At 40.8% G+C, this 19942-nt stretch overlaps 1 protein-coding gene across 3 annotated transcripts in view; it reads left to right on the top strand.

Annotated features, from left to right (window-relative positions):
* Positions 1 to 19942, top strand: part of Pdxdc1 (pyridoxal dependent decarboxylase domain containing 1) — a 57364-nt gene that overhangs the window by 23802 nt on the left and 13620 nt on the right. For all 3 annotated transcript variants that reach the window (XM_013347479.2, XM_005350348.3, XM_026780154.1), the window contains exons 7-13: positions 2021 to 2089; positions 4978 to 5056; positions 11463 to 11547; positions 12543 to 12591; positions 12724 to 12825; positions 14798 to 14923; positions 18349 to 18399. In XM_013347479.2, coding sequence (XP_013202933.1) covers positions 2021 to 2089; positions 4978 to 5056; positions 11463 to 11547; positions 12543 to 12591; positions 12724 to 12825; positions 14798 to 14923; positions 18349 to 18399 — 561 coding nt within the window. The remainder of the gene's footprint in view (positions 1 to 2020; positions 2090 to 4977; positions 5057 to 11462; positions 11548 to 12542; positions 12592 to 12723; positions 12826 to 14797; positions 14924 to 18348; positions 18400 to 19942) is intronic.

Below are 19942 nucleotides of genomic sequence, written 5' to 3'. Positions count from 1 at the left end.
GCTTTGGAGCCTGTCCTGGAACTAGCTCTGTAGACCAGGCTGGCCTCAATCTCGCAGAGATCCGCCTGCCTCTGCCTCCCAAGTTGCAGGAGTAAAGGCTGCACCACCACCACCCAGCTTCCTTAGCCCTTTTAAGACAGTCTCACTGGGCTTGTTGGTGTGCACCTGTTATTCTAGAACTTATAAAATAGAAGCAGAAGGATGGCCCAGGCTGGCCACCATACCCAGCTTATCTTTTTTCCGGTGAGATCTTACCATGAGTGTAGCCCAGGCTGGAATCAAACTCATTTTGTAGTTTAGGGTGTCTCTGAATTGGCCATCCTCTTCTTTCAGCCTCCCATGTGCTAGAAATTCAGGATTTACTTTGTTTATTTGTTTTGTCTTTTGAGACGGGATATCTCTGTTTAACAGCCCTGGCTGTCCTGGAACTCATTCTGGAAACCATGCTGGCCTCAAACTCATAGATCCACCTGCCTCTGTCTCCCAAGTGCTGGGATTAAAGGCGTGTACTACCACTGCCTGGCTAGGATTTATTTTTGAAGTGAATCTTTGTTTTCCTTTTTTTTTTCTTTAATACTTTAAGGAAGGGGTGAGGTGTAGCTCAATAGCAGAGCACTTGCCTTGCATCATACGCCCTGGTCCAGTCCCTGGCGGTGTCAATGGAAAAGGTACTGCAGAAAGTCCTTTCTAGAGGAAATGTGTGAATGAGTTACTCACTGCATTTTACGTTTTATTTTGCACCTGTTTGCAGTTCCTAAAACTACAAGCTCTGTGCTTGGAAACTAAATATTAAGAATATAAAATTTGACAACTTTTTCCATCCATGGCATTGACTTTGCTTCTTTTAAGCAATATATTTCTGCTAATCCATATTTATTACTTTTTAAGGGTAGGAGAACCCATAAATAAGACCCTCTCTGAACATCTGGGAAAAGAATCTCAATCACCCTCCTCACCTCAGAATGCAGGGTGCATGGTAGTTTCTTTGTTTGGAAAAGAAGCATATAAAGCATTTGTTAAGTCACCATTTGGGAGTTAATCAGCACCTTTCCCTGCTAAGCCATATTGCTGCCCCATTTTTATGCTTTTTGATGGTATTATAAAAGACATTTTAAATTAAATTTCTTATTTATTACATTTATTTTGTGAGTATGTGTAGACACGCATGTCACAGAGTGTAATGAAGTCAGAGAACAACTTATAGGACTCTGTAAGTGCTGATTAACTTTCCAGATGTCCTTTAACATGATGTATTTATAAACCTGAATTATTGAGGGGAGGTTGTTGTTTTGTTGTATTTTAAATCTTTCTCTTGTTGGTTTTTCTGTTCAACTTTGGAGCCTGACCTGGAACTTGCTCTGTGGACCAGGCTTGTAGTGGGGAGGCCACTTGTTTGTTTCCCAGCTGCCCAGACTCTTCGAAATAACCACACAGAAACTGTATTAATTATATCACTGTTTGGGCCATTAGCTCTAGCTTCTTATTGGCTAACTCTTACATCTTAATTTAACCCATCACCATTAATCTGTGCATCACCATGAGGTTGTGGACTACCAGGAAAGTTTCAGCATGTCTGTCTCCAGCAGCAGCTCCATGGCTTCTCCCTAACTCCTCCTTCTTTCTCCCAGCATTCAGTTTAGTCCCTCCACCCCCGTTTCCTGTGCCAGGCCCAAGACAGTTTCTTTATTAACCATTGATATTCACAGCATACAGAGGGGAATCCCACATCACAGGATGGCCTCAAAACTCACAGAAATTCGCCTGCCTCTGCCTCCCAAGTGCTAGGATTAAAGGCGTGCGCCACTACCACCCAGGCTTTTCTTTTAAATTTTAAAGGTAGGGTCTAACTAATTGTGCAGCCCAAGCTGACTTCACACATGTGATCTCCAGCCTCAGAAATAAGATAACAGACATACTCTATTATGCCTCACTGAGATTCTGTTTTTAAAGAATAATTTTGGCTTGTCTTTGTTGTTCAGTCTCTCGCCATCATAAGTAAACAGTGTGTTTCTTCTTGCAGCTTGGCTTACCCCTGCCCTGCTTGTGTCGTGTGCCCTGTAACACTATGTTTGGATCTCAGCATCAGATGGTGAGTACTTGGTTTGGGGTTTCTATGGTAATAATAGAATTAGATTTTGAAAACCATTTCTTTCTGAGGTTCTGTTTGCTGGCCTCCAGATAATTACTATCCTGTTAGTTGTTAGTGCACCCATTGTGGTGCACTGTACACTTGGTATTTGAATGAAGGCTGACCTGTGTAGCTCTAAAGGAGTCGTGTATTACTTCATCACCTTCTCTTGGGGTGATGGGAGGGAGGTTGTTTGGTATCTGAGCCCCTTGTGTGCTGAGAATGTGCTCTTTTCAGCCTTTCACCATCATTCATCTAAGCAAGCGTGAGACATTTTTGTTCACGCTCAGAGGTCTAGCTAGTCATCACTACTATCTGGATTTGAGTGGGCATATCTTCTTTCATTTTTTGATTTGTTAAGATCTTCCTGGGAAGCCCAAGCTGACTTCAGAATTGTGATCTTCCTGCAATGTGAATAGACAGATTTTGAAATGAAGTCCTTCAATGTAATCTTAGGGTTGAGTTGTGGTCATTTTTTACCCATGTAAGATAAACATCTTGATACTGAAGACAGAAGAAAAGGAATAAACTCTGAGATTCTTCATTTCAATTTTCAAAATAGTTTTCTTGTCTGTTTCTGTGGGAATGAGAGAGTATTTTCTTTAAAAGCAAATGTTTAAAACTAGGAGTATTGGTCTTGCATGTGTACAGTTTTTACCTTTATCTCTCTCTCTCTCTTTGTTTTTTTGTTTTGTGTTTTGTTTTGTTTTTTTGAGACAGGATTTCCCTGTAGTTTTTGGAACCTGTCCTGGAACTAACTCTTGTAGACCATGCTGGCCTTGAACTCACAGTGATCTGCCTGCCTCTGCCTCCCAAATGCTGTGATTAAAGGCATATGCCACCATTGCCCGGTCCTTTAATCTCTTTTAATTTTTCTAATTAGTCTATAAGAAAAATTTATTTTGTTGTCTATGATTATGGAAGGCAAAATTTGTTAATAAAAATTTGGATATGCTGGGCGGTGGTGGCACACACCTTTAATCCCAGCACTCAGGTGGCAGAGGCAGGCAGATCTCTGTGAGTTCAAAGCCAGCCTGTTCTACAAGAGCTAGTCCCAGGACAGACATCAAAGCTACATAGAAAAACCGTCTCAAAAAAAAAAAAGCCCCAAAATCAACAACAAAAAATTTTGAATACTATGAAATTTCTATAGGAGGAATACTTTGGAATCTTTAATATTAATAATAGAAACTAAATCACTCGGTGATATCAAAGAAAGGTGAAGGTCTCTTCTTGGAAAGGTTGTAAATGTCATTCAGGTGAACATTTATTAATATTCTAGGAGTAGTCTTTTAAACAGAGGAATTCAGGCAAGGGGTGGTAGCACACACCTTTAATCCCAGCAAGTGACTTTCCACATAGCAAGTTCCAGATCAGCAGGACAATATCCTGCCTCAAATAAAAAGAGTTCAGAACTCTCAATTCTGTAAATCACAAGAAAACTATAATGTTTTTTGAGTTCTTCTAATATGCATTTTGTCCTGATAGCATGCAAAGGTTTTAAAATACTTTTCTTATATATGTTAATAAGACTGAATATATTTTAATGTTTTAAGGCTGAAATTCAAGAGTAAATAGTTATCCTAACATGAAAAAATATCTTATTTGAGTTATTTATTTTGATTCATCTGTGCTTTTAGTATTCACAATTTTTCACTGGGCATTAGCTTAGGTGGAGTTCTTCCCAACATGCCTAGAGCCCTGGGATTGAGCCATAGTATCACTTAAAACCAAACATGCTGCACACCCGTGATGAGGTGGAACAGAATGAGAACTTCAAGGCCAGCCTGGGTTGCCTGAGCTTGCTGGGTGTGTGGGCAAATGGATTAATTGTTAAAGTGCTTCATGAGAAGACATGAAAACCTGAGTTCAATCCCCAGAACTCACATGGAAAAAATTCACTAATATTGTAGTTATGGGTTTTAAAAATATGGAATTTAGCTGAGTGTGTTGGCACATGTCTTTAGTCCTCACTCTTAATCCCAGCACTTGAGCAGCAGAGCAGGTAGATCTCTATGAGTTCAAAGCCAACCTGGTTTACATAGCAAGTTTCAGGCCAACTAGAGTCATATAGTGGGACACTGTCTCAAAACAACCAGAATTCAGGCCAGGTATAGTGGTTCATGCTTGTAATCAATCCTATTGCTGGGGAGGTGGAGTCAGATTGATGCAGCACAAATTCAGATATTAGGGCGTGAAAGCTGAGAGATGATAGAAGCAGTGCAGGTAGCCAGTAGAGAGTTCAAACAAAAAGGGCAGTCCTGTCCTCAGACTGTATCTCCAGACCCATCTGTCTCCACCAAACCTCAAACTGCATCTGAGCTTCTGTCTCCTCCCACTTTAAATTCCTCTCTCTGCCCAGCCATATCGCTCCTGTCTCCACCTCCCTAGTGCTGGCATTAAAGGTGTGTGATCCCAAGTGCTGGGATCCCCTTTGTGAGAGCTCTGTTTCTCTTTTGGACAGATTCAATCTTGCTTAGCCCAGTGTGACCTTGAACTCACAGTGATCCTTTAGCCTGTCTCCAGAGTCCTGGGGTTAAAGGTGTGTGCCACCACTCCCTGGTCTCTAATGGTTTAGTTCTGCACTTTCAGGCAAGCCTTATTTGTTAAAACACAAACAAAATATCACTACAGGTTAATCCCTGGGCCTTGCTGTGAGAGATCAGTGAGAGACCCTGTCTCAGAACAATTGCTCTTGAGGAATGGTGCTGAGGTGGACCTTTGGCCTCCATACATCTATACATGCATGTGCATGTATACACACCCCATACACACAAAGTCGTAATTTTTCAGTGTATACTTTATATACTGATTGGCTCACATTTCTGTGATTTGTTTGTTGGTCCTAGGACATTGCCTTTCTTGAGAAACTGATCAAAGATGACATAGAAAGAGGAAGACTGCCCTTGCTGCTTGTTGCAAGTGCTGGTAGGTATCATACCCTAGTATGTACAAGGGCACTGAGTGCTCGGCTGAAGAGACAGGGTCTTGTTTGTAGTGTTTTATCAAGATGAAGTCTCAGTTCTTTAGCCTAGCCTTCTTACAAGGCCATAGTAATCCTGCCTTGGCCTTGTAAGAAGTAAAACGCCAGGCCCCATCAAGGAGTGACACACTTTAAAGAAAAACTCCTGGAACTGATTCATGAACCTAATAAGGTTTCTAGATTTCTATGTAGCAATAAACAATTAGAAATTGAATTTAAGGCCAAAAAGATGGCTCAGTTGATAAAGATGCTTGCCACCAAATCAGATGACCTGAGTTTCATCTCATGGTGAAAGAACAGAGTCCTATAAGTTGTTCTCTGACTTCATTACGCTCTGTGACATGCGTGTCTACACATACTCACAAAATAAATGTAATAAATAAGAAATTTAATTTAAAATGTCTTTTATAATACCATCAAAAAGCATAAAAATGGGGCAGCAATATGGCTTAGCAGGGAAAGGTGCTTACAGCCTGCTGATGTATACCTGATATCTTAGTTAGAGCTTCTATTGCTGTGACAAAATACCGTGACCAAAAGGCAAGTTGGGAAAGAAAGGGTTTATTTGGCTTATATGAAGGAAGTCATGACAAGAACTCAAATAGGGCAGGAACCTGGATGCAGGAGCTTATGCGGAAGCCATGGAGGGGAGCTGCTTACTGGCTGGCATCCTGTGGCTTTTATTAAGCTCACCTTATAGAACCCAGGACCCAGCATGGGCTGGGCCCTCGCCCATTGATCACTAGTTGAGAAAATGCCTTGCTTCTGGATATCATTAAAGCATTTCCTCAAGTGAGGCTCCTTCCTCTGATGACTCTAACTTGTGTCAAGTTGACCCACAAAGCCAGTATGCCTGATAACTCCCTAAACTCACAGAAAGGTAGAAAGAGAGAACCAGCTCCACAAAGTTACCCTCTGGCTTCCACATCAGCACCATGGAGTGTGTGTGCCCCACACATCTCACATGTTTATGCACAGGTTAATAAAAAATTTTAAGAAAACTTCATAAGTAACTTTTGAAAATATGTGTAATATCTGTGCACTTAAAAGTATAGCCTATTTCTGAAAGTTTAAGAAGGCTCAAATGTACTATAGGCTGTGTCTCTAAGTCATTTCTCCCTAAAAAAGCCCTTTCACAATCTCTGTCTATCAAGTTCCAGGACAGCCACGGCTACATAGCAAGGTCTGACCTCAAAACATACAAAACCAAAAAATAATAATAAAAACTTGATTTGGGATACCATTTAGTACAGCTTGTGCTAGGCAAGTACAAGGCCCTGGAATCAGTCCCCAGCAACAAGAAGCTTTTATGGTGGTATATGATTTTAATTCCAGCACTAGAGGTGTTTAACTGGTTTGCATAGCAAGCTATAGCTACATAATAGACTCTATCTCAAATAAACAAAACTAAAAGGCCCTATTAAGAAATACAAAGCAGCATGGAACCTCACACCTTTAATCCCAGCACTGCACTCAGGAGGCAGAGGTGGGCAGATCTCTTTGAGCTCCAGGCCAGCCTGGTTTACAAAGTGAGTTGCAGAACACCCAAGGCTGTTTCACAGAGAAATCTTGTCTTGAAAACAAAAACAAAACACAAACAAAAAAGAAGAAGAAATGAGAATCAAGTGGTAGGCTGGGAGAAGTATTTCAAAACACTTTTTTTGGGCAAATGACTTACATCTGAAATACGTAAAGTTAGGTTGCAGTTCAGCAGTCAGTATTGCAGGGCATTCACCACGGAAGACTGCTAGGACGTGGATTTCAGCCATAGAAAGTCTTAATTAGCCAACCAGAAACCACACTGGATCTTCAGGATCCTAGTATAGCTCACCTTTCTCACCTTTATTGGGGTGAGCCTTTAAGCATAAAAACCATGTTCTGGATTGACCTATTTTAGTTAAAAGAACAGTTAACCAGAAGCAGAACTATAGAAGCTAAAAAAGCAAGGTTTGTACATTTAGAGACTTTCCCAGAACTGTATGGACTTTGATGGGTTAGGTCTTTGTTTTAGTTTTGGCAGTTGGTACTATCTACATGCTGTGTTTTACAGTCTGAATGGCACATTCATCATGGAGTCAGTTGTGCTAAGGTCTGGGGCCCCATTGCAGTAACGTGAGAGACAGCTTTAAAATAAACTGCATTTGGATGAATACTTTACCAAAGGGCATATAAATACTTGAAAAGATGTTTGATATCAGTAGCATAAAAACAATACAGTTCAACTCCATGTTGGTATACACTTAGATCATAGTTTATAATCCCAGCACTTCAGAGGCTAATGCGTGACCATCAAAAGTCAAGGTCAGTCTGGACTAAAAGGAGAAACCACAGTAAGGTCTGGAGTGTAGTTCAGTGAGTTGGTAGTGTGCTTGTTAGTGTGTTCAAAGCTCTGGGTTTGATCCTTAAGTATAAGTGAACCAAACGTGGGTGGCACATGCTGCAATTCCAGCATTCTGGAGGTATAGGCAAACAGTTTGAAGTTCAAGGTTGTCTGTATAGTGAGTTCAGGGCTAGGCAGTCTCAAAATTATAAAATAATAAAGTACAACCATGTGAGAGCCTGAGATGTAGTGCTGTGATGGAATGCTTGTCTGCTGTGCCTAAGATCCTGGCTCCAGACCCCCTGCTGGGCAGAAAGTGCCTAATGCTAAGGATCAAGCAGCTACATACAGTCCTGGTCCACATGTCTACTCACTCCAGATAAGGGTCCCACTACAGACAGGGATCATCAAAGTCCAGGCTGATTAGGGTTAGTGACGGGCAGAAATGATTCAAAGATGGCTCTATCACCAAAGCCCACCCCAGCATGGATAACAGCTCACAAGGCTAGGAACTTAGAACACACTGCACAGTCTACAGACATTTCAACAGGTTATGGGTCCTGGGTCACTCAGATTCACAGTGACCATCAATAAATTTTAATAAGAAGAGGCTTTTCTAAATACTGGTGCTGAGGCATGGTGGTGGTGCACTCAATCCCAGCACTCAGGAGGCAGAGGCAGGTGGATCTCTGAGTTCAAGGCTAGCTTTGTTTACAGTTTGAGTCCCAAGATAGCAAGGATATACAGAGAAACCCTGTTTCAAAAAACCAAAACCAAGCAAAACAAAGCAGAAAAAAAAAATACTGGTGCTAGGTGGTGATGGCACCAGGGCTTGAACCAAGAGTGCACTTCCGCGCAGCAGCTGCCCATATCAGCTCAGTGTTTATGCAGACAGCCCTCACAAGATTCCATGTGTCCCGCCTGGGCAGAGGCAGGGTCTTATTTAACATATACGTCTTGCAGTTGTCTCTTTTTGAACAGAATAAACAAGTGGATTTGATTACAGAGGCAGAAATAGCAGCCTTGAGGCCTGTTATTTTGCAAAAACTGCAGATTTTACAAGCTCAGTAAATTTAAGAATAGTCTTCAGTGTCTGTGGGGGGAAAAGATGTGGGCTGCTAGGGTACAGCCTGTACAAGTTAGGGACTTACATGTTAGAAGCATGTGTTGCTTTTTGGTTTCTCGTGAATAATCACGTTTGTCCTTTACAGGAGCGTCAGCTGAGCTAAACCTCTTCTAGGTGGCTTGTGGTAGAGGCATCTTTGTGGTTTCGATTGTCTGAGTCTTCTTTTGCAGTTTGGCTCTGCTTTTCTGAGAGGCACTCTCAACTTTAAATGCTTACTCTGGCAGGGAAAGGCCTAGTGAGTCATGTCAGTTTCAGGGACTTCCCTGCAGCTCTTTTGAGTGGTTTACCTTTTTGCTTAAGAAGCTTCTCTGAAGGCTAGAATGTTTCAATTTCGGAAGAGACTGTTACACAACATGGAAATATAAAATATTTCAGCCATTCTGTAAATCCCTTGAGCTGTTTCTCAGAGAGCCAAATGCAAATCCCTGTAATTCACTCATCCCACTACTTAATAAAGGAGAAATGAAATGATCTCCACACACAAAAATGTCAATGCATGTGTTTGTTCATTAACAAGATAACTTGAAAGTTTTTCACATGGTGAGTAGATGAGCAAATTGGGGCCTACAGTACATGCCTACATGCCTACAGTAAAACACTAATCAGTAAGTATGAAGTGTTGATGCTTACTGCGCTGTGGAGGAGTTTCAAAGGCATGCTGATGCACAAAGAGTTGCATGCAGTATGCATTGATTGGACAGAAGAAGACTTGAGTGGCAGGAACAAGTCAGGGTTCCTGCATCCTGAGTTAGGAGGAGAGTGGCTACAGTGAGGAGGGAACTTTTAAGGTAGGAGAAACAGTATGATTGTGACATTAGGTACACATTAATCAATTTTCACTGAGCTATACTTTCCTTTGTTTGTTTGTTTGTTTGTTTGTCTTTTGAGAGGGTTTCTCTGTGTAACAGCCCTAGCTGTCCTGGAACTTGCTCTGCTCTGAAGACCACGCTGGCCTTTGACTCACAGAGATCCCCCTGCCTCTGCCTCCTGAGTGCTGGGATTAAAGGTGCCACCACTGCCTGGCTGAACTATGCATTTATGATAACAGGCTTATTATAGATGAATTATATTTTAACCGAGCTTCCTACAAAAAAAAAAAACACTTAAATATCCACCTTATTGCCATTGGAAAACTGTTGCTTCCTGCCTGACTCATCTTACTGTATATTTAAAAAGAAGCACAAATTGACTCAGTCAATTTATACTCAGTCACTTTATAGACTAAAATTGATTATCTTGTGACTGGGTGACCTCCCATTGTGACCCATTTCTCCCCTGAATTCATGCCGCCAAAGCAGACAATACCAAAAAATATGAAAGTACTCTAATAGTGACCCGGTCACTAAACACAGCTCTGTACTTGCATCTGAATAGAAATATTACAGTCAAGTGTTTAATTTAGTAACCTAAATGTGTGGTATACATGATAGTAACCCTGGTACTGGAGGCCTGGTATACATAGCAAGTACATAGCAATGCCTGGTATAATAGCTGCTTAGACAGAAACCCTGTCTCAAAAAACAGAACCAAATTTTAAAGAATAAATAAAAAGTATTTTTTTTTAAAGTTTGGGACATGTCAAGCATAGTGTCACACACCTTTAATCCCAGCAGCACTTGTGTGAGTTTGAGGCCAGCCTGATATGCATACTGAGCTCTAGACAGGGTTACATAGTAAGACCCTGGGAGGGGGGAGTTTGTGTGTGTGTAGTGTGTGCCTTGGGTACAATCTTTGTTTAGAAAGGGTCTTTCACTGGCCTGTAGCTTCAGGTAATACTAGGCTGCCTAGCCATCAGGGCCCAAGTATCTGCCTATCTCTGCCTCCCACTGGGATGTGCTGCCATCATGTGTGGTTTTTTTAACCTGAGTTCTGGGATTGAGCTCAGGTCTTCATGCTGTGGGACAGGCACTTTACTTGACCATCTCCCCAGTTTTCCAGCCCCTTTTTTCTGGCCTTTAACTCTGGTAGCCAAGGATGACCCTTAACTTTTGGTCTTAGTGCTAGGATTATAAGCATGTGCCACTATGCTTACTTTATATGGTGCAAGGGAGCTGTTCCACAGTTCTCTATGTGTTAAGCAAACACCTCGACCAGATAAGCTACACTGCCAGCCTACGTTACCTTTTCTTAAGACCATGGTGAGGATGTAGAAGTTCTTACTGGTTGAGCTTTTATTAACTGAAAATTTAGGACATATGGGGGAATATATGGCTGCATGTTTTACTTAAGTTCTATCTGAAAAGGAGTGTGCTCAGTAAGGTCTATAGAGTAAATTACTGAGGAATGAGCTCCAAATCTTTGATTTATGTTTAAGTAGTTTACAAAATATATCTTTTATAATAACAAAGAACCTAACCTGTGTGATAAAAACCCAGACTCATGTTACATTTTTATAAAGGAGACATCTAAATCAAAATAACTCAGGATGTGGAGATAAATCAGTGAGAAAGGATATTTGAGCAAATGTCAACAAAAGTAGTCTACCTAGAATAGTAAGTTTAAAATAATTCACACTGACAAGATGTATTCTGAAAGAGAAAATAGTTGTAAGCACTTGTGGACTGAGCTTTGAAATTTCTAAAGAGAACGCTGATAGAATGCAGGCATAAATTGGCAGTTCCACAGTCTTGATGGCAGGCTTGGCAGTTTCCCATGACTTAACAAATCTAGTGGTTTAAAAAGCCCATACATAACTTCAGTTTAAAATTAAATACTTATAAAGAAGGAGGCACATTTTTCAAAACTTACACCAACCAACTCACAAATGTTAATTTGAAGTCATTCCACAAGGAAGAGTTCAAGGTCGGGGTGCAGTGCTGCTTCAGTCCTGTGTGGAGATAACTCCCTCACTGTGAAGAGTCAGAAGGCACTGGGATGCTTATTAGTGCTCCTGTTTATTTTATAGGATCTTCAGGAGTTGGACACACAGACAAGATTGGACGTTTGAAGGAGCTCTGTGAGCAGTATAACATCTGGCTTCATGTTGAAGGGTAAGTACTGGTAAGGTCAATTCCATTTTGGTCTTCATGGAGAGTGGACACCCAGACCAATGATATTTATCATTAAAGGTTTGGATTACAGCCGGGCGGTGGTGTCGCACGCCTTTAATCCCAGCACTCCGGAGGCAGAGGCAGGCGGATCTCTGTGAGTTCGAGACCAGCCTGGTCTACAGAGCTAGTTCCAGGACAGGCTCCAAAGCCACAGAGAAACCCTGTCTCGAAAAACAAAAAAAAAACAAAACAAAAAAAAAAGGTTTGGATTACAGATGACAAAATTACCAAATGAAAAGGAGATTTTATTGCCTTGTACGTCTGAAAAGATTAGTAGTAGGACTGGCGCTAAGCATGGTGTCAACCAGAATTCCATACATTCCTCTCCACTTCTCCCTAGTCATGATCATTTGACTTTATTTCCTATATTTTGGCTCATGGAGAGACATTTCCTATTATAGTAAAAAGTAACTGCAGAAATCCTAACCACCTTTCCAACTTCATGTTCCATGAGTTCCTCTGATAGTTGAGATGTTTTGAACACTTCTAAAGTAGGTAAGTGACTCCACCTGAGCTCATGGTTTGGTAAAGGTGATAGGGTCATTTGACAGAAGGGCCCAGGGTGTCTTCAGGGAGAGAAGGGGCAGGTGCAGGGCAGCGAGATTCCCATGCCACCACATTGTCCAAGATAAGGGTGCTTTTATCTCACCTCCACAAAAAGAACAGTGACTGAGGAAGAGGGGCCATAAAAGATACAGAATAGTGTGTGCATTGTCCTAATTAAGCAGAGATAGCCCCCAAAGCATGTTCCTATTAAAAGTGTATTTTGAAACGTTAGAATTTTTGTAGTTCCCATCTTTTGCTCTAATGAATGCTAATGATACAAAAGACATAGGTGGAGATGATTACATGTTGCCTTACGACAGCACAGTTGGTTCTTTCTCTTGTAGAGTACATTAACTAATTTGTTCTTAGACTGGTGCTTTTTCTTGCAGTGTGAATCTGGCAACATTGGCTCTAGGTTATGTCTCCTCGTCTGTGCTGGTATGTTGTTGGTTTATTGAACATTGGTGGTGATATTCAGTCTCTGGTGGATTTCCATAGTTTCCACAACTACAGGAGGGACAGTATTTTCATGTCCTGGTTACCTAATGAACAAACCTCTCTCCTTGGTAGGCTGCAACCAAATGTGATAGCATGACACTAACTCCTGGCCCGTGGCTAGGTTTGCCAGCCGCTCCTGCAGTGACACTCTACAAACATGATGATCCTGCCTTGGTGAGCTGACTGTCTGTCACTACGGAATGAATGCTATTCATAATTGCCTTCTGGGATAGAATACAGAGAAATGTAAAGTTTTTTTCTTTTCCAAGACAGGGTTTCTCTGTAGCTTTGGAGCCTGTCCTAGAACTAGCTCTTGTAGACCAGGCTGGCCTCGAACTCTGCCTCCCGAGTGCTGGGATTAAAGGTGTGCACCACCACCACCTGGCTTTTGTTACCTTTCTTTATTCATTTTTTTTTTTGGCAAATGTACAAAATAATGGGTTTCATTATGGCATTTTCATATTGAACCTTGCTCATACCCTCCAGCACCATTTTTTTTTAAAGTAGTCATAGTGGCACACCTGTAATCCCAGTACTCAGAAAAGGCAATAAAATCTCAAATTTAAGGCTATCTTGGGCTACAAAGCAAGCTCTAGAATAGCTTAGGCTACATAGTGAGACCCTGTCTCAAAAAACAAAAAGTTGCGGGAGCTCTATTGTAAGGAGGAGGCCCACTTGTTTGTCCCAGCCGCCCAGCTAGCTTATACCCAAAATAACCACACAGAAACTGTATTAATTAAAACACTGCTTGGCCATTAGCTCTAACTTCTTATTGGCTAACTCTTATTATTAATGGCCATCTCCATTAATCTGTGTATAGACCTGTGGCAGTGGCTTACCAGAGATTCTAACCGGCGTCCATCTCAGGCAGAGGATCCATGGCTTCTCTCTGACTCTGTTTTCTCCCAGCACTCAGTTTTGTTTTCTCCGCCTACCTAAGTTCCGTCCTATCAACTAGGCCAAGGCAGTTTCTTTATTCATTAACCAATGAAAGCAACACAAAAACCCCGCCTACCTAAGTTCTGCCCTATCAACTAGGCCAAGGCAGTTTCTTTATTCATTAACCAATGAAAGCAACACACAAACAGAAGGAACTCCTACACCAGAGCTCAAATTTGGTAGACTGTTTGCCTAGCGTGCTTGAAGCCCTGGATTCCATCCTCAGCACCACATAAAATAGTGTGGTAGAGCACTTGGGAGCTAGACCTAAGAGGGTCAGTTCAAGGCCAATTTGGGATACATAGGCTGTGTGTTAAGAAAAAAAACATGAGTCCATGCTTTAAAAAAAAAAAAAACAACACTTGGGGGTGGGGGTGGGGAGTTCACATACTGCAGCACACTCATGGAGGTCAGAGGATGACTTTGTGAAAGTCTCTCCCTCTGCCTTTTAATGGGTTCTAGTGATCAGACTCACATTAGTTCACTAATTAGATCACTCATTAGTTCAGGAAGCCATACTTTAAATATTTTCAGTTATGCCCTGTATTTCCTTATGTATATGAAAGATTATTTCTTATGTGTGGCATTTTATGACTGATTTTTTTCTGTTGCTTGATCACAATTTACTTAGTAATGGTCATTTGTGAGCTGTTAAGATGTGACCAAGTTTTTGTTAATAAGACAATCAATGAACATCCTTTTCCATATTAAATTATTTCCAGAGCTGAGATTCCCAAAAGTAGGATCACCATTTAAGACCCTTGACCCACATTTCCATTACAGATTATAACATAATATTTTGGTTTAAACCCTAGACTGTTTGTTTTGTAGATGTTTTAGCAACAGGAGCATGCAAAGCAAATGTTTAATGATTACTACTTAAACAGTTGATATCTTGCTTAGTTGATAATGACCAACAATTTCAAGGATGCTCATAGTAACCTGTCAAGAGGCTTCTTCCTAAATGGCTAAGAACTGTGGCTCCAGAGCATACCCCATCTGGATTCTCACCTGGAGTAGTCTGCCTCTCTTCACTTGTGAATCCCTGAGCACAGCTGGGTCTCTGAGCTAAGTTCACATAGGGCACAAGCTGTTGAAAGGCCAAATGGATAATGCAAGCCAAGTCTCCTGGTGTGCAGTGCAGTGTTGCTAGTCAGTGCTGACATTCCAGCAGCCCTCATCAGTGTGGCTGTGTTGTCTTTTTTAGACACTAGTTGCTGGTCTTACATCAAATAAGCCTGCAGACAAACTCCGAGCCTTGCCGCTGTGGTTGTCTTTACAATACTTGGGACTTGATGGCATTGTGGAAAGAATAAAGCATGCCTGCCAGCTGGTGAGTAAAAATGTGAGCCCTGGAGGAGTTACAGAGAGAGACGGGAAGTCCAGGACCTTGTCACTTCGGTGTACTCTTACATATATGTATGTTTCTTAGGAGTTCTGGGAGGAACTGGTGGCATTGGCCCAACAATATTTTCACATGCAAAGGAATATGCCGGTGTCACCCTGAAATGAGAAAAGTCACAAGATGACTTCCAGGGAGAAGGAATATAAAAATTAAAAAGTAAATATAGAGATCTGGTATTGTGGCCCATACCTTTAATCCCAGTATTTGGGGACGCAAAAGTAGAAGGATCTCTTGAGTTTCGGGCCAGTCTACACCTATATAACAAGTTCCAGGATAGCCAGGACTACATAGAGAACCATTGTCTCAAAATAAAAAGATTTTAAAAGAAAGAAAGAAAGAAGAAAGAGAAAAAGAAAGGAGGAAAAAACAATCCAATGTAAGTGGTATGGGTTTTTTATATGTATTTTTATTAATGGTTTTAGAATTTCATATATTGTATTTTCACTCCTCTCCCCCAACTCCTGTAAATCCCATTCCATTCCATATCCACCTTACTTTGTCTGCTTTTGTTTTTTTATAACCTATCCTGTCCCATTAGTAATGCGACTCCACCCTTGTGTGTAACCACTGATGGAACGTGTTAGATATACCACAGCCACACCTTAAAGAAAGGAAATCTGTCTCCCAGCAGCTCTCAGTCTCAACTCTAAACTCTGGTAGAGGGCATGGATAGTTTTTAAAGATTTATTTTACGTGTGTGATTGTTTTACCTGCATGTGTGTCTATGTACCATGTGCATGTCTAGTGCCCTGAAGCCAGAAATGGGCATTGGATCCCCTGGAACGGGAATTTATGGTTGTGAGCCATCACTTGGGTACTGGGATTTGAACCTGGGTCCTCTGGGAGAGTAGTCACTGTTCTTAACTGCAGAGTCATCCAGCTCCCAGGTATGGGTATTTTTGATACAGTAGCTTGGGTTTCCTATTTGTAAGGTTCTAGGGACAAATATATCTTTGTATTAGAGGTAGTCTGATTATGAAAAACATAAATTCTGTTATAGGTTAATGTCATCTGTTTGACTTCTATAACAAAATAACTTGGTAATTGTGAGTAGCAAAAAAGATGTTGTAGATGCTCAAATCTGAGGTTAATATGTCAGCAGAATCAGTGCCTGGTGAAGGCTTTAGATGGTACCATCTATGTATTCTCATCTGGGAACAGGGAAAGCATGCCCTTCCGTTTTGTTTACTTATTCGTTTTGTTTTGTTTTGTTTTGTTCAAGACAGGGATTCTCTGGCAGCTATGGCTGCCCTGCAACTCACTTTGAAATCCCAGAGATCCACCTGCCTTTCCCTCCCCAGTGCTGGGATTAAAGGTGTGCACCTCCACTACTTGGCATCCCTTCATCCTCTTTTTATAAGCGTGTTCACAAATTGTTTTTTAGTGAATCCTTTTTAGTGCATGATAGTTGAGTCATGCACTATCACTTTCATTCGCTGACTCTGTTAATATTATTGTTTAGGATATTGGGTTTCAGTGTAGCAATTTTGGACAAACACATATATTGAGAACCTTACCCTTTAAAAAAAAAAGTCGGGGCTGGAGAGATGGCTCAGTGGTTAAGAGCACTGCCTGCTCTTCCAAAGGTCCTGAGTTCAATTCCCTGCAACCACATGGTGGCTCACAACCATCTGTAATGCGGTCTGGTGCCCTCTTCTGGCCTGCAGGCATACACACAGACAGAATATTGTATACATAATAAATAAATAAATATTAAAAAAAAAAAGTCAAGCTAGGTGTGGTAGCTCAGACCTGTTTTCCAAACACTTAAGAAGCAGGCAGAGGCAGGAAGACTAAGCATTCAAGGCCAACTTTGACAGCAGGAAAGAGATTGGGTTTGAATATGATCATGCATGACTGTAATCCCAACTTTCCTGAGATGTGGGCAGGAAGATTAGGAAGGAGTTCAAGACCAGCCTCACTACATCGTGAGTCTGAGGACATCCTGAATTACATGAGAAGCTGTCTTAAAATGGGGAAACACAGTCATGTTTGTGTGGTGTAAGCATTGATCCCTGTGTCAATTTAAAAGCATGTTGTCATCTTTTGACACTTTTTCTCACCTGAGTATAAGATAATTTATTTCTAAGGATTTACTAAGTTAGTGTATGTTAAGCTATTTAAGTAGTACCTGATCACATAAATTATTCATGAAAGTTTAAATCTTTGTTTTAAATATATTCTTGGGCTATTGTTGTAGGTCAGTGGTAGAGCACACACTTTGTATGTGCAAGGCTCTGGGTTCAGTCTCAGTACCCCAAACAAATACTCCACTGTTCCTCCCCCCAACCCAGGATATTAGCACTTTCTCCTGTCATTTTTATGCTTAAGAAAAATTATTTTGTTCTTTGGTTTATAGGTTAGTTCCTTTTTACATTACAAATTAATTTTAACGTTTTGTTTATAAAAAGCATTTTTTTAAAAAAGTGTTTTCATTTTGCTGTTAGCTCATACCATGATTTGGTTCTTAGGAAATAGAAGCCCTTATTACTGTAGCAACTTAGTTAAATTAGAGGAAGGTTTGAGCACTCGTGGGAAAAGTTCAATTCTCCTTGGTTTTTTTTTTTTATTATTATTATTTTTTATTTTTTTTTCTCCTTGGTTTTAGGAGTGCAGGAAAATAATGATGACATTAACTCCCAAGCCCTTGAGATTACTACAGCTCTGGCACCTGCCTACTACCCAAGCTGTAGCTAATCTCCAGTGTTCTTGAGAGTTTGAATGAAAACCTGCTGTTCACTCTCCATCCTAGAGCACCTGTGAAACTATGGGGCATTGGCAGGTGTGCGTGTCTGCATGCTCATGTCTTATAGTCCATACTGTATCATGCGCTCCCCTCTCCTCCTCATCTCCTCTTTCTTTGTGTGTGGCAGATGTTGAGCAACTACTCAGTGCCAAACACCATGAAACACTTTGTATGATTTCATATGATGCCCACAGTTTCACTAGATTGTAGGTTTCACTGATAGAACACATTTCAAGTGGGGTTCCTTTAGTGGCTTTGCAACATCCAATACTCAATAAATATCTGCTGAATTCATGTTTCTCTACTCTATGAATTAGGGACTATAGTGATTCTCCTGTCAGTGGTGAAGGGTATTTGGTTGTGACTATATAGAAACGCAGTTTTATCCATCCTCATGACTTGTCATGCTGTGTGCCTTCACTTGCTAGCCCTACATGTGGAAGACTGAAAAATATCTGCAAATGTTGAGTTGTAAAAATTGGGACTCAAACTTAGTAATCACCAAGTTGCAGACGCCTTTCTCTGTCTGATGTGCAAAGATCCCTGTGAAACCTGCTAATACAATTCAGTCCAGTAAGGTTGTATACTTTTGTGTTGTTATTTGCAGAGTCAGCGGTTGCAAGAAAGTTTAAAGAAAGTGGACCACATCAAGATCTTGGTATAGTATATAATTTTCTCTGCTTTTGAATTAAGTTTTTAGCTCCAGTGAAGAAAATGGTTTTCCCCAAGTGTGATAACATTTCATTTGAGTTGTGACAGTGCCATGAACAATCTTTAGGAAGGAATCACATATATATTTATGACCTAATTATACAGTTAGTCTGAAATTAAGAAATCTGCCAAACAATGTTTAAATTTTAAATTCCTATAATTCTGTTAAAATCTAGAATTGCACAAAAATCTTATGTAAACTCCTTTGACTTCACCTTCCCAAGGACTCAAGATCACCCATCCTCGAAGATTATTGTCTCAGAATACTCTGGGCTGCTTTCTGAAACCTGCTCAAACTGGGATGAGAAGGAAAAAGCAAATACCCCAGGTCTTGTCTTCCAGGATCTTTGCCTCCTCAAGTAGTAACTCACAAGGAGATAAGGACTTAGCAGAACTAGCAACTGAAAGTATCAGTCCAGGACGGCAGCTTTTCACATTTTGTTTCATAGTATTGTAGAATTTCAGGAAATAAATAGGTCAAGTTTTTATTTAAATGTGCTACTGAGAGTTTCTTTGGCACTTTTTGCAAAACAAGAGTTTAGTTCAAAGTTGGTCCTTGAGTTTATTTGGGGTCCAGATTAATATAATCACTTTTATTATGGTTAGGTTGCAGGGTAGGAGTTGGGGGTCGGGGGAGCAGGTACCCTGTGTTGCATTCTGAAGCCCAGTTATCTGGCTGCATTCAATTGAGAGGAAATTTGGAAGAGAAGAGTAGGTCATTGGAGGAGCAAGTCAGGAGGCTTGAGTTCTGCTCTTAGCAGTGCCGCTGAGTAACCTGATGACACTGAGTCATTTTCTTGTTTCTATTAGATTATTTGGTTTTATTTTTTTTTGTTTTTTGTGTTTTCTTATTTTTTAAAAAAAGAAAACAAATTATCTCTTTTCATTATACATACCAATCCAAGTTCCCACTCCTCCCTCCTCTCATTCTCTCCACTTAGCCCCCCCCACCCCCATCCACTCCTCAGAGAGGGTAGGTGGATATTTGGTTTTATATTATGTGTATGAATGTTTTGTCTGCAAGTGTGTCTGTTTACAATGTGTGTAAAGACCAGGAGAAAGCACTGGATCCCCTGAAACGAGTTACAGACAGTTGTGAGTTCCCAAGTGGATACTGGGAATTGAACCCCAGATCTCTGAGAGAATAGCTAGTGCTCTTAACCACTGAGCCACCTCTCTACCCCTGCATTATTTTCTTAACCTCTTGTTCTGTCATCTCAGTTGTTGGTTGGACATCTCTGCCTGCAGATGAGATTCAGAGTGGACTATAGTGAGCTTGTTAGTAGGAATCAAGGGAGTGTTGAGCCCACTCAGGATCTCTGTGTATCCCCTCTTAACTGTCAGTTCCTTTGGAGTGTCTTTGTCAGCCTACATAGTGTCCAGCCACAAACCTTTCAATCTTTCAATGGCCACTTCCTTTAGTGGAGGATATATGATTAGCAGACAACACAGTCATCAACTGTCACAGTTACTAGTAGGCTACATATTAT

This window comes from Microtus ochrogaster, chromosome 7, assembly GCF_000317375.1.
Source record: "Microtus ochrogaster isolate Prairie Vole_2 chromosome 7, MicOch1.0, whole genome shotgun sequence".
Taxonomy (NCBI): domain Eukaryota; kingdom Metazoa; phylum Chordata; class Mammalia; order Rodentia; family Cricetidae; genus Microtus; species Microtus ochrogaster.
Note: the sequence above shows the minus strand (reverse complement) of the source record. Positions and strands in the feature narration are given on the sequence as shown.